This window comes from Vigna radiata, chromosome 1 (assembly GCF_000741045.1).
Source record: "Vigna radiata var. radiata cultivar VC1973A chromosome 1, Vradiata_ver6, whole genome shotgun sequence".
Lineage (NCBI taxonomy): Eukaryota > Viridiplantae > Streptophyta > Magnoliopsida > Fabales > Fabaceae > Vigna > Vigna radiata.
The window spans coordinates 5166737-5181208 of NC_028351.1; the positions used below are offsets into that span (position 1 = coordinate 5166737).

Consider the following 14472-nt stretch of genomic DNA (forward strand, 5'->3'; position numbering starts at 1 on the left):
GGAGGGTTAGAAATATTATATTTAGTTTATATTTATCTCTTATCTTTAGTTAGTTAGTTTATATTTCTTATTTAGTTTGTTTATATTTCTTATTTGTATTTTGGGCTTAGTCCATATTTCTTCTATTATAAATAAAGGACCCTATGTGTATATTCAACACAAGGAAGATTTCTCCTAATCTTCTTCCTATTTCATAAAATGCATGTTTGCTTTTGGTTATGTTAATACGGAAATATAATAATTTCTAATGTGACTCTTTTTTTTCTTTCAATGCATCTTTGTGTTTGGTTATGTTACTACCGAATATAATCATTCATAAATTTAATTGTTTCACCCTCATATATTTGTTAATGTTTATGAAAATTCCTCATTATAACTCAAGGACTCATTTGATAGTTGAAATTACACCTATTTTCTTTGAAAATCAAAAAGATTCCTAGTTTGAAAACAAAAAGTCCTTAAGAGTGTTTTGGTTCAATAAGATTAGTCCCGAAGTTAAAATTCTTATTTGTTGTGTTTGTGCTCTCAAAACTTCACACTGAAATTCTTGAACAACAGTAGTACAGACAAATATGGTTGTACAAAGTGGTAGGTGGCTTAATGGAAGCTAAAGAAAGGCAAAGCAAGACCAAAATATGGAAGTATGTGTAGGGATAACGTTGGTGATTGAAGTGCCAATTGCAGAAGAGGTTGGAGGTAATGCCATGCATAGTGGTGTTGGGCACTTGAGAGGTCCCTCCTGTGTCATTCGGAGCCACAAACTTCAGACATGAGTAGATTAGCTTGAGGCAAACAAAAATAGTTGTGGTTCTCTTGAAAACTTGCTCACCCAAAAATAGTAGTGGTTGACAGTGGTGAAGGATGCATTGGAAAAAGAAAACCCAATGGTAAAGAAGGAAATCAGAAAAGAACATGGTTTCCAAAAATTATTTTGGTATGGATGGACATGAGTGCATTGGATAAGCAGAAATTAGGGTTTTCTCATTGGGTTCTAGATTCCATGTTGAGATAGAAGAATATGAGAAACCATAGGAGAGAATTTGTGTGTCTAACTTATACATTAGAGAGTATTATTTATAGATGACACTTAAACACGACCACAAATGCAAGGATCCGAATTACCCTAATCTCCCTTATTACATAAAGATATACACTATTACTCTATTTACTGCAAGAATGAACTTAGGCCCAAGGATAGTCGTTCATTTTCTCCTTGATCACCATTTATTTAGCCACTAACCATTAATTTGTCCAACTAGAACTAACGTATTATGAATTCACAGTTAGAAACTAGGGACCACGTTTGTCATCTAGAACCACACTTTGTACAAAAAAGTATAGACAAATATCTAGGGGTAAAGACAACGGTTACAATTAGGTGTGGGGATAAAAGTAGGAAGAATTTATTTCCATCCTAATAAGCTCTTTATGAAATTCAAACATTCCTATGTGATAAGTAATTCATTTGTAATTTTGCTCATGTATCAATAAATGCTAATGACATATAATAGGCTTAGAGGCCATGTGATGCTCTTCTATTGTGTTTTATGTGTAATGATTGTTCAGAATTGGTTGCTAATCTATTCTCACATTATTTTTGCTGTTTTTGTTGTTTTTTACGGAATACATTATTCAGTCTTTTTTGTGAATTTGGTTGTCATAGTTCCTTGGACCTAATTTTAGTAAAGTGCAATTTGTTCTACTATTTGGTGCATATGGTTTGAGCATAGCCCTCATGTCTACTGGAAGGCTTCTTTAGCATAGCCGTTGATATGGGCTATATTTTGACATTTGCATTTTTAATATTTTTTACTAATATTTTATAGTGTTTCACTCTGAAATATACATATTAACTATCTTCAACAAATTTCTTTGCCCCTGTTGTGCAGGTAGCCTTGCTCAAATTTACAGGTTATAAAATTATCAATAATATTTCAGACACCGGGAAGGCTTTTCTAATTATACTGATCACAGATATATTCTTAGGGTAATTTCCTTTGCATCTCGCAATTGCCCTCCATTTAGTGAAACTTGGTTTCTAATGAATTATTAATTTGCTCATCATATTACACGCACCATGTATCAATGCATTCAAAAGAAGTATAATACCTTTAGAAAAGGTAGCTAAGCTATCAGCAAGAGAGAGAAACATTTTATATGTATTAAGAAATGTAATATTTTGTGTTAATGGTTGAGCTTTCTACTTGGTCAGAAGAGTTCATTAATAACCGACTGAGCTTGAAGTCGTTATCAAGCCTCGAAGAGTACTTTCAATCTATCTAGTTTAAGCTGTTGAAAAGACACTTAAGAGAAGCATGGTCTCACCTCGTAAAATTGTGTAGTCTTACACTTTGAGTTGTGGTTTTAACAGCAGTGCTGCCACTCCTTTGCCTTTCGTTGTAAAACCATTAAAAAATACTTTTCATATTAGACAATGACTCAATCGTAAGTATCTGTGATCGAAGCTCATCAAAATAATCATTTTTATTTTGGATGTAGATATAAATATTGTTGAATATAGTGAAAAACTATGTATGGAATTGATCTTTCTTATATTGAATATACACATGAGATATTTTATTTATAATAGAAGAAATATGAACTAAGTCCAAAATACAAATAAAAAATAATATTAAACTAACTAAAGATAAAAGATAAATATAAGATAAAAATAATATATCTAATATATATACAGATTCAAAGACACATTTAGATACGGATTTTTTATTTTGATTTTGATTTACAAATCATTCCAAATAGTTCCTACATATTTAAGAGGCAAGCCTGGCAAAGGAAGTCTAGTCCCTCACACCTCTGCACTTTAGTGGTACTGATTCGGGGATTTCCCAAACCCAAGGCTTTCAATCAGTGGTTATTACTTCTTTCTTGGGACACTATCAGCTAGAAATAAAAAACTGTTGCCTCTTCCTTTACTAGACAAGAATACCATGCCCTTTTTTCTTTGCCGGAGGGCGGGCTTTGGTTGTTAAGCATGTTGTTGTTGACTGCTTTTGTTGGATATTGGGATGCCTGCAGGTATCATTCTGAATCTGGTTGGCAAACTTTGCTAGAGATAATTGTTGAGCACTATGGGCTTGAAGTTGATCAGTCAACTATAACTATTTTTGTCTGCCTGGTCCCAGTTGTCATGGATGCATGCGTGAAACTTTGGGTACGTTCCTCTCTGTAGTGACTGCTAAATACTACTGATATCATGGACATTTTCATTTCATGTACTTGTTTTTGTTAGAATTAGAAATTAAGGATATTCTTTGGGCTTTACCTTTCAACTTTAATATGAAATTATCCATCACTGGGCGGCAACTAGACCTGCAACTGCCGCTTTTATGCAATCTCTAGTAAATTGTAATCCTGTGAACAATAACCTTTATCAATTTTTATTTTTGAACTATAATATTTCTAGAAAACTGAAAATTTCTATTTTGTGAACAGCTATTGAAGTTTTACCTATTTCAATTTGTAGTTGTTAATGCGCAACAATTTTATTTTTGTATACAGCTGTTTAAATTCCTCCCGCGTTTGTCTCCAAGGGTGACAAATATATTTCAGGAAATGAAACGACACTAGTCTGGGTAAGTTGGTTTTCTTCAGTCATGAGTGTGGTCTGTCAACTGAAACAGTTTTCAGTTTTTCACCCTAGCCTCGTATTTCCTGCATACATTTCTTTATATTACAATGTCCAACATTTTTGTTTAATAATTACTGCTGGACGAGTTCAGCTACTGCTTCAAGGCTGCCTTTTGTTTGAAAGTGGTTTTAAAAGAAAGAAGTCTATGCTGATTGGCTTTCTTTCAAATATATGGTAGACGACAGCAGTTGGAGGTGTTTCATTGCGGCCAGCAAAATCATCCCTTAAATCCGCCAACAAATAAATACAAGCCTTAAATATCACTTTGATTTTGAAATTCAACTATTATTTGGTTAGATTCTGGTATTGGTTTGTTTGAGATGGATCTTTAAAAGTAAATTGGTGTTTCAAAGTTGAAAACGTGATGAAATATATTTTTGATCAGGTTGCCTAGCATACATTAGGATGCTTTGAGAGTGGGGACGATTTTCATGAGCACCAAGAATTTCTTCATCTTCTAATGGATGAAAATGAACCATGTGATTGATTAATGGGTAAGAAGTTCCATATGAAATGTATTTGTATATGGAATGACAGGAATAAAAAATCAACTTGGCTAATGGTCAAATTGAAATTCAAGTCATTTTTATTTGTCCAAGATCTTTTTTTTAAAACTAGAATGTGAAGAGCATAGAGGTTAATTTCATTATCATTAAATGATAATTTATAGATTTTTTATTTATATTTCTATTTTTTTGCATTTTTTTTATTTTAATTTGATTTAATGTTTTAATCATACACATTGTGACTAGGTATGAAGAATAAATTTATATGTTGGTTATTTGTAGGAGTTTTCGTAGTTAGGGATTGAAATATGTCAAACTCTGTACTTGTGATTTGGTTTACAGAGGTCGAAATTAGTATATCCAATTGAAAAAGTCTTTTTGATTAAAAATATAAGGTTTTAGATGTTTAAAATGTTTTTTAAGGTTTAACAAGTCAGCTTAAGTTTGCTGCTAGTATTTTATACAATTGAAAAAGTCTTTTTGAATATATTTTTTATTTTTTATTTTTAAAATGACTTGTATAAATTTTAAACTTATGTTATACGAGAGTGTTATTATTACAAAATAAATTTTTAAAGAAATGATTTATTATGCTTTATTACTTATGCATATAAATACCATAATACAATTTTTTTTATTATTTATAAATTTGACGTATTACTAATTATTATTATTATAATAAAAGTATTATTATAATAAACTAAACTTATATTCTAATATATGGATATATATATTTATTTTAAAATAATAATAAATATAGGATTGTTAACTAAATTAAAATCATATCTATTAAATGTTGTTAAAATAAAAGTTTACAAATTATTATTATTATAATAAAAGTATTATTATTATTATTATTATTATTATATATATATATATATATATAAAAGATACTTCATAAATAAATATTGATAAAATATTTTAAAAATTGGATATAATTATTTGTCGAACATGGATATATTATTCAAATTGAATTATCGATTATCATATATTATCATGTACATTATAGTTTATTAAAAAAATGAAACAAGTATAAATATAGTTCAAACCTATATACATATTACATAAAACATTTTAGCTCCTTGTAGAATTATTTTAGCCAATAATAAAAACTCACTATTATTTTTTAAATATTATAGTAAAATAAAGATGCAAGATCGCTGAGAATGAAAATGAAGGCTGTGTATTATACCATCATATAAGTGAGATAGAGTGCAGATTTCAACTAACTGTATAGAGCTTTTATTCGGTAATTTTTTTTTTTAAAACAAACAATTAATCACGATAAAGTTCATGTATTAATTAAAGGTAAAATTTAATTTATGTAAAAAAATAACTTTTCTTATAACACAAAGCAAAATTCAAATTTTGAATGTAATACAAATTATAAAAAATTATATGTAACATACTTTCCAAATAAATAAAAACACAAGTTATTTAAATAAAACTGAATATTATTTTAATAGAATTGAATTGAATAATTTTTATTTGAATAAATATTTTTTTAGTTTTCTAATTTTTAATAAAAATTAAAATTAATCTTTTTTAAACATTTTGGTTAATTTATCTTTCAATTTAAAAATTTATAAATTTAATCTTTCTAATTCAATTTTATTAAATTTATTAGATGTTCATGTTTTTTTATTTTTGCTGATGGTAGAAAAAGGAGGAAATTGTACTTTAGAATGTTAAAAGAAAATAAAAAATAAAAAACGCACAGCTGAGATAGAAAAACTGAAGAAAAGTCATCTGTTTCGTTACTTAGTGTTCTTCTGTTTCGACCTCAATCTACTTCTCAATTTGTTTTCTATTTTTTGTTTTATCCTATTCGATCTTCTCTGCTGCTGTTGCATCGAAACTGATTCTCTCCATCCTGGTACGACTTGCCAGCTTTTGTTAAGCTGCCCAGATTTAGGGTTCTACCAGATTTTCGCTCTTTCTCATCTCTTAGCTTCTTCTTTTTTTAAGACCATTCTGCTGTTGTTTATGTGCATTTGGTTCCTAGTTTATACCAAACTATGATATTCGATTACTTTGATTTGTGGAAGCAATCTCTTGATTTAGACCTATTGTTAGTTTTTCTTTTGCTTAAGTTAACTATATCACTTTGTGTTTCTTATGTCTGGATGGAATCTCTGAGCCTCAGTCTTTGTATGTGCGTGTATACATGCACAATTGTGCATTGATTATAAGTTTTTCAGAGATGGAGTTACCTTTGTTGTTGTATTGGAAGATTATAAATTCAAATGTTGTAACCTTTTGTGGGTATGTTTTTCAGAGTTGTTTTTTCAGGTGACTTAATTTACAATTTCTGATGCTGAGGAAATAACAAGACTTGAATACTTTTCTTTATTGAGAAAGATGCTGGAAGGTGGTGCGAAATTCCCGGGAATAATAGACCTCAACAAGCAGAACGATGACTACTATGATTTCTCTAAGGGCTTTTACCATAAGCTTGAGGAGGGCGCGGATATGTTAATTGACAGCATTGGGAGCTTGCAAACAAGTAACCATGGAGGATCTGTTGCAATGTCCATTGATAATAGCAGTGTTGGCTCCAATGATTCTCATACTCGTATATTGAACCACCAAGGGTTGCGGAGACGCCCCAATGATAATTCCTCCATTGCACACAGTGTCAATCATCGAGGAAGAGTTACACATGCTTTGAGTGATGATGCTTTGGCTCAAGCACTAATGGACAGTAGTTCCCCAACTGAAGGGCTTGACAATTTTGATGAGTGGACAATTGATTTGAGGAATCTTAGTATGGGTGAGGCTTTTGCTCAAGGGGCTTTTGGGAAACTCTACAGAGGTACTTACAATAATGAAGATGTTGCTATTAAAATCTTGGAGAGGCCTGAAAATGATTCAACAAAGGCTCAGTTGATGGAACAACAGTTTCAGCAGGAGGTGATGATGCTGGCTACATTAAATCATCCTAACATTGTTCGTTTTATTGGTGCATGCCATAAGCCAATGGTATGGTGTATTGTTACAGAATATGCCAAAGGGGGTTCAGTTCGGCAATTTTTAATGAAGCGACAAAACAGATCAGTGCCCCTTAAATTGGCTGTTAAACAAGCTTTGGATGTTGCACGTGGGATGGCATATGTTCATGGCCTTGGATTGATCCACAGGGACTTGAAATCCGATAATCTCTTAATTTTTAGTGATAAATCAATTAAAATTGCTGATTTTGGCGTTGCTCGGATTGAGGTGCTAACGGAAGGAATGACACCTGAGACAGGAACATACCGTTGGATGGCTCCGTAAGATTCATTAGTTTCCTTCTTTTAATAATAATTCTAATGTACATTGTGGTTTTATGTTTCTGAAATTCCATCTTAATAAAGAAAAGGTTATTAATGAAAATTTTAAATGGTTCTGGGAGACCCCTTTAAGTTGGGATCTAGTCTTGTTACATTTATTCCATTTAATAACTTCTTTAGGGATATTGAAGTTCATCAATCCCATGGTTGGATTGTAAGTGCTCATTAAGTAGATCAAATTTACTGAATTTCATATATATAAAAATTAGCTCATTCTTCACCAATCCACTTTCTTTTGATATATAATACACTTGTTATAATATATGACTTGTCAACAATAATTACTACAGATGGTATTTAATTTATCTTAAAATTTGGATGCTTGATCATCTTGATAATATCACAAGATTCTAGGGTTAAACTCGTATTCTATAAGAAGTTATTAGGTAAAATAGGTTCCCAAAACTTGCTTTTTGGATTAAGTGGATATTTTCTTTACACATACTCATAGATGTACAAGGTTATCAAAAGCAAGATCCCGGGAGGGGATAAGTAACATGCAAATTGTATGAATGTAACCTTTTCCTCCTAAGTTTTCATGACCTCTTCCTTGTGAAGACACCACCCCAGGAGATTAACCACTGCAGTTGGACTTTCCCACTTAACAAGAGTAGGAACATGAAGAAATCGAGTAATTAAGCTGTCTAGTGAGGGGATTTCTTGATCACCTAGTATTCGTGATAAAAAAAAAAAAAGAAAAAAAACTAAGCAAGCAATATACAACTTATTAAGTTTTGTCTTATTCCTTCCAATGAATTAGCATCTAAGAGTATTTCCAGTCTTCCATGGGCTTGAGCTACAGGAGTAGTCATGTCATGGTTAGTCTCTTTTAGAGAGGTCAGTTTCTTAGCTGAGCCATATTATCATATAGATGTTGCATATCATTACTAAATATAATTTAGTAGAGTTTCTCTGTGGTGAGGATGGGTGTCCCAGAAATAGAGAGCACAGGTTCGGAGACTCGGCAGAACCAAGGGTAGCCATTTTCTGAACCAGAGAAAGAAAAATTATACCAAAGGAGAGGAGAATCGTGTTCAGGCCAACAACCCAAACAAAGACACTTATAAGAGAGAAAACAGATTCTTGAAATGGATCCAACCTAGGAGGATCTGGTTAGTGCTTCAGAGTGGTATGTTGGCATTCTGTTGGTGGCAAGTCAGTATGTGTACTGGCAGCTTTATAAAAGTTGTTAAATAGATAATAAAAAAAAACCATTTTTACAAGAATCAATATTACAAAATAATGGAAAAAATAATTAAATTGCTACACATAAGATAAATGATCAAAATGGAAAAGATATCATAGGTTATTTGTGACAGCAAAGTCTCTACCAAGTTCAAAGGCAAATTTTATTATACAACTATGTACAATAGAGAATGTTAAGCTTTAAGGAGATATAATGCAAGAAAAAAGTGAGTAGCAAAATTTGAAAGTTTTGATAGATGTGTGTACACTAAATGAAGGGCAAGATATAAAGCGATTGTATGTATACAAGGAGATAGGTTAAGGCAATTTGGACTTGCATGAAGTTGAATAGATACACAATGACTCCTTTACTAAACTGATTTGATGACATTTCTTAGTGTTTTCTCTTGATGGTTTGAAACCAGAGACTTGGGGAATATTGAGAAATTTAGAACAGTGCCACCTAAAAGGGATTTAGAATCTGCTGGACGGAAAGGAACGACCGAGCAACAATGAGCTGAAGAAAGATTGAGCCTGCTCATTTACGCACCTTGAGAATAAATTTCAGGACAGATTTCTTTTGCAATCAGCTTAGTAAATAGTGATAATCATATAAATGTGAAAAAATAAATACAACTTATACTTAGAAGAATAATAAAGAGCGTATTTTAAAGGTATAATCCAATCACATTTTTAACTTCTGTATATTTATTCTTTCATTCCAATTGTATCTTCTATTTAATGAATGACCTTTTAGCTGTTATTTCTTGTCAAAACTAGGCAGTACTTGATAGCTACATGGAGAATAACTGAGTCAGCCTGCTTTCTTGTGTTTCTATTAAAATCCAGTTATTTACCATATTTATATTGTGGGTAATATAAACCTGCTTTTTTGAAGTGCTGATATATAATTTGTTTCATTGTTTTATATATTTTCTAATAAAAAATACATATGGTGACATGTACTTAAATCTCTTATTTTATGGTCTGCTGCAGGGAGATGATCCAGCATAGGCCTTACACACAAAAGGTGGATGTATATAGCTTTGGGATTGTTTTATGGGAACTCATCACTGGAATGCTTCCGTTTCAGAACATGACAGCGGTACAGGCAGCATTTGCAGTTGTCACCAAAAACGTTCGCCCTATCATACCCAATGACTGCTTACCTGTTCTCCGTGAGATCATGACAAGATGCTGGGATCCCAACCCTGATATTAGGCCACCGTTTACTGAAATTGTAGGAATGCTTGAGAACGCAGAGACTGAGATCTTGACAACGGTTCGGAAGGCCCGATTTAGGTGTTGCATGACACAACCAATGACTGCTGACTGATTCTGGGAAAATCAATGAGTTGAAGAGCATAGACTGATAATAGGAAGGGAACGTGGGACTCAGGTAGTTAAAGGTGGATTATTTAATAGCTGTGTATGTGTGCTTAATTTCTTAAGAAGAAAAAGTATTAACTGGATACCTGTCGATTGTTTGGTTCCTATTTACTATCTGTTTTTAGTTGTAAGAGGATTGTGTATGTAATACTTGCATGCAATACAGTTATGTATAGCTGTGAAAGCAAAATGGAATGAGATAATAGATGAAAACTTTTCTGTGTAACAACTGCTTACAGTACGAATAGGTTAAGCTTTGTTGTGGTTGATTTACTGGGAAGAGATATAGGGCGAAGGCATTTAGGATATTTCTTTTGTTTGTTTAGGAGAATTATCCAACAAAATTTCATTTCCTTGCTTCATACCCATGATTTGAAATAGAAATGAAGAATTACTTCTTTTTCGTCACTTTGATTTTTATAGAAGCGTATTTCACGATTTTAATAATGTGGGCAGTGAATATTGTGCTTAAGTTTAATTTATATAAAATAAATTAGAACATATATAAAAGTAATTTTATCTGAATTTAGTCATGAGATATGGATTCATTTATTAACAAGAAATTTGTTTATTAGTAGTCAAAAGTCTTTTCATTATTTCATAACTAATCTTTCGTGAGGGATGTCCTCGCTAATTGTAGTGAGAAATTTTTTTTAATAGTTATTAGTTGCTCCAAATTTTTGTTAGTATATGGTTAATCAATTTGTTAATTTGTTTCTAGTCCCTCCTCAATATTAGCTCTCTAATAAAAAGTATTTTGTATTTATTCCTCCAATTATTTCTCCAAATTTGTCATTATTAATTTCATTCTAATCCCATGTTAATATTGTCTCACCTCACTAATATAAAACCACTTTTTCATAGGTATTGACTAACACAAAACTAGTCTATTACATCTACCTATTTAAGTTTGATTCACAAACCGACATAAAAAAAAACTAATGATATACTAGTAATTAATCGTTTTATATTTACGTCTATTATCCTAGTAAGAGACATGAATATTGAGCTTTCTAAAACCCTAGAAACAACAGTCCACTCTTGACAATACTACATGCGACAGGTTTTCAACTGAAATTCTTACCCTACAGCGATAACGAAGAACAACAATGATCAAAAGAAGTGGCGACGAAGGTGTTTCCACCCAACTACAATAACGATATGAACCACGGTGGTGTTTCCACCCAACAACATCGGAGACGATACGAACCACGATAGTATTTCCACCTAATCGGATGATTGAGGTGAAGCTAACAAATTTCTCCATTTTGCTACTAAAAACTTAGTTTTTGTATGCGTTTTCTCACATAAAAGTTGGTTTATATTAGATGTTTTATGTTTATGTAATTTTAGAAGAAGAAGAATTTATGTGTTATTTTTGCAACTGAGGTAAATTTCTGTTATAAATGCAACCGTCATAAATTTATGTTTTTCTATATCTGATCTTTAATAAAAATAAAAAACTTAAAATAACATACTTAAAAAACCATTTTTTATTAGTGATTCTAGCTAATATTGGATTAATCCCACCTATGTATTCCCTCACAACATGTCTCACACTAAATCTTTATTAACTTCTCAAAATTGTCTTCCTTATTTTCTTAATTTGTCAAAAGTTATTACTTGTATTTAGTAATCATTGTCTCGACAATTCTCACTATTTTATCACAAATTTGTTATTTGATTAGTTTTTTTTATGTTCACTACCTATACGCTTTTGCATCACAATTTACACCAAATAAAATAAATAACTTTAAATAAAATATATAAATAAAAACTAAAATTGATTAATTTTTAATATAAACAATATTCATTCCAACATAATAAAAGATCTTCAAACAAAAAAAAAAAAAAAAAACCATAGTTTGTCAACCAAAAAAAATATCATATCATCAACACAATTAAAATGGACAAAAAGTTTAATGTACCTAGAAAACAACATTTTCATCTTAATTATCTATAACACATAACAAAACTTTTTTATTTTCAAAAAGTTACATTTATCATATTGTTGAATAAATGTATGCATGTATGCTTATGTCTTCGTTTATATCCGAATTTATATTGGCATAGCAGTTTGTGTTTCCAATTGTATTTGTATATACTCTTGTATATTAAATATTTGTTTGTAATTAATGTAGTGTTTTCTGTTATCAAAGATGTGGTAATTCACATCTTTGGAAGTTTCAACCATTAAAGATGAAGAATGTAATGTAGATTTTTTATTTCTTATTTTTTACTAATGTTTATTCAAGCATGAAAATCAATTATGAAATGCTTTGATTTGTTTTCCATATATTTCAATCATAACATTTCTATATACTTCTACATCAAAAGAATATTTTAACAACAAATACATAAATTTTAACGTAAACATTAAAATATATATACATACATTTAAAATGAAAATTTTCACTTCATTATACACATATTTATTGTCATTTTTTAATGAAAATTGTTGTATAGTTCATACTAAAAAATGAGACATTTTTATTACTCTTCCTATGAGATAACAATATGCAAATCCAATAATGTTAGATTGTGTGCTTTCAACTAAGTTAAAAGTCATAACTCATTTTGTATTCAATCAAACTAAAAGAATAGTCTGTCTAATTATAACAAGTCAACCAAATATAAGTATAGATAGAATTAATTAACTCGAAATTGTTTTCCAATGAATTCAATTATAATTTCAATAAAAAGAAACATAAAATTAGTCAAATCACACCTTATATACATGGTTACGTGATATGAAGAGATGCATTATTTGTATGCTTTTAGTTGGAATATTATTAAAATCTACTGTTTGCGTAATTTATGCCAAGAAGCTTTCAAATTCTTATAACTATTATGTACATGACATGCAATAAGCAATGTTCCCTGTAGATTCATTAGTTAGTTTAACATTTAATATCACCACGTTTACCATAAAAAGATATTGCATTTAATTTAATAAGATTTCCTCTCTTTTTTAAATGGGGTTTTGAATTAATTATCGTTGTGAGACCACTTTGACACTTCTTCATATTGGTCTGTTGAATATAACTTCAAAATTTATTTGAAGCCTAGAAACTAATCTTTGTTTTTACTTTATCAATTTTGAGTTCACTTTTTCATTTTCAAATATTAATTTAAAATTAGTTTTACTGCGAAATTTTCAGTAGTATATATCTATAGTAATATTCCTTTCATAAAATGATAAATAGTGGTATAGTTAGACAATATTACCTATACTTAAATTGCCTTGAAAATGTTGGTATTATTATGCTAGATTTTTTTATTTTTTTACACGAACAACACTTTTAAGATTTATCTAGTTAATATTGTTAAAAATAATATTTTAAAGATATGATAAGGAATCGAATTAGTCAAATTGTGAGTTATTATAAGAACTTATAAATTAATTAAGAATATAAATGGTTAGAATGAAACTTGTATATTTTACTATTAAAATGTTGAATTTATATTCAATTTATATATTTTTATAAAGACTATTATTTCTAAAAACTTATTTTATTTTCTTCTATTATTTTTTTTAAGATTTATTCATCTCACTGCGTAAAGTAGACCACTCTTATTACTCAATTATAATTTTCATTGGAATAAGTCATTTTTTACTTTTTCTTTAGTGATTTTGAAAGTTTAACATGCATGAAAATGGTGATTTTTGTATACTACTCTTTTAGGTTTAAAATGAATCTTTATAGAAATGATAAGAAAATTGTTTGGTTATCAAATATGTGAAATGATCAATTTTGATATTTTTTTTTATTCTTTTTCCAATTTGTGTTTCACAATTTTAATTCTTAAGCTTCCAAATTAAATTTGTACATGAAGAATATTAAATATTAAAATATAATAAAGACGTGTCTTTCAAACTATCAATCTAGGCTGTGCTCTATATTACAAAATTGTTTCAAAGACTATCTTAACAAAATTTATTAAATAATTTCAAGTTTTTAACAAAAGAAATATTTTTAGGATTAAATGTATTTTTTCCTTTAGTGAAAATTGAAATTAGTCTATTTTTTAAACTTTTGACTCAATTTAGTTTTTCAACTGAAATGTGTGGATTTAATTATTTTAATTAAATTTTATTAAGTTTAATTAACGTGTCAAACGTGTTTTTCAGTTAATATTGAAGCAAAAATATGTCAAACAGTAAACAACTCAAATACTATCATGAAATACATTTAGAACAAAAAATGAACTTAACAAAATTTAATTAAAATAACTACATCAATCCATTTCTAAAATTGAGGAACTAAATTAAACAAAAAAAAATATAATTTCAATTTTTGTTTGAAGTTAAAACCAAAGCATATTTAATTCTTATTTTTATAATTATTTAAATCTTTAATAAAATAAAAGTTTTTCAACATTTAATTAACTTCTTTTCTTGATTTTTATT

At 29.5% G+C, this 14472-nt stretch overlaps 2 protein-coding genes across 3 annotated transcripts in view; both read left to right on the top strand.

Annotated features, from left to right (window-relative positions):
* The window catches only part of LOC106773629 (chloroplast envelope membrane protein), a 10295-nt gene extending 6063 nt beyond the window's left edge, over positions 1 to 4232 (top strand). The window contains exons 5-8 of one of the 2 annotated variants that reach the window (XM_014660355.2): positions 1890 to 1987; positions 3037 to 3172; positions 3520 to 3593; positions 4035 to 4232. In XM_014660355.2, the coding sequence (XP_014515841.1) occupies positions 1890 to 1987; positions 3037 to 3172; positions 3520 to 3588 (303 nt within the window). In that variant the 3' untranslated portion in view covers positions 3589 to 3593; positions 4035 to 4232. The other variant, XM_022782519.1, reaches the window with a different exon arrangement.
* Positions 4233 to 5859: 1627 nt separating this feature from the next.
* On the top strand, positions 5860 to 10423 carry LOC106775322 (serine/threonine-protein kinase HT1). Its single transcript, XM_014662435.2, has 3 exons — positions 5860 to 6031; positions 6434 to 7427; positions 9669 to 10423. The coding sequence occupies exons 2-3, from the start codon at positions 6517 to 6519 to the stop codon at positions 10006 to 10008; spliced, it is 1251 nt and encodes a 416-aa protein (XP_014517921.1). The 5' UTR covers positions 5860 to 6031; positions 6434 to 6516; the 3' UTR covers positions 10009 to 10423.
* The last annotated feature ends 4049 nt before the right edge of the window (positions 10424 to 14472 follow it).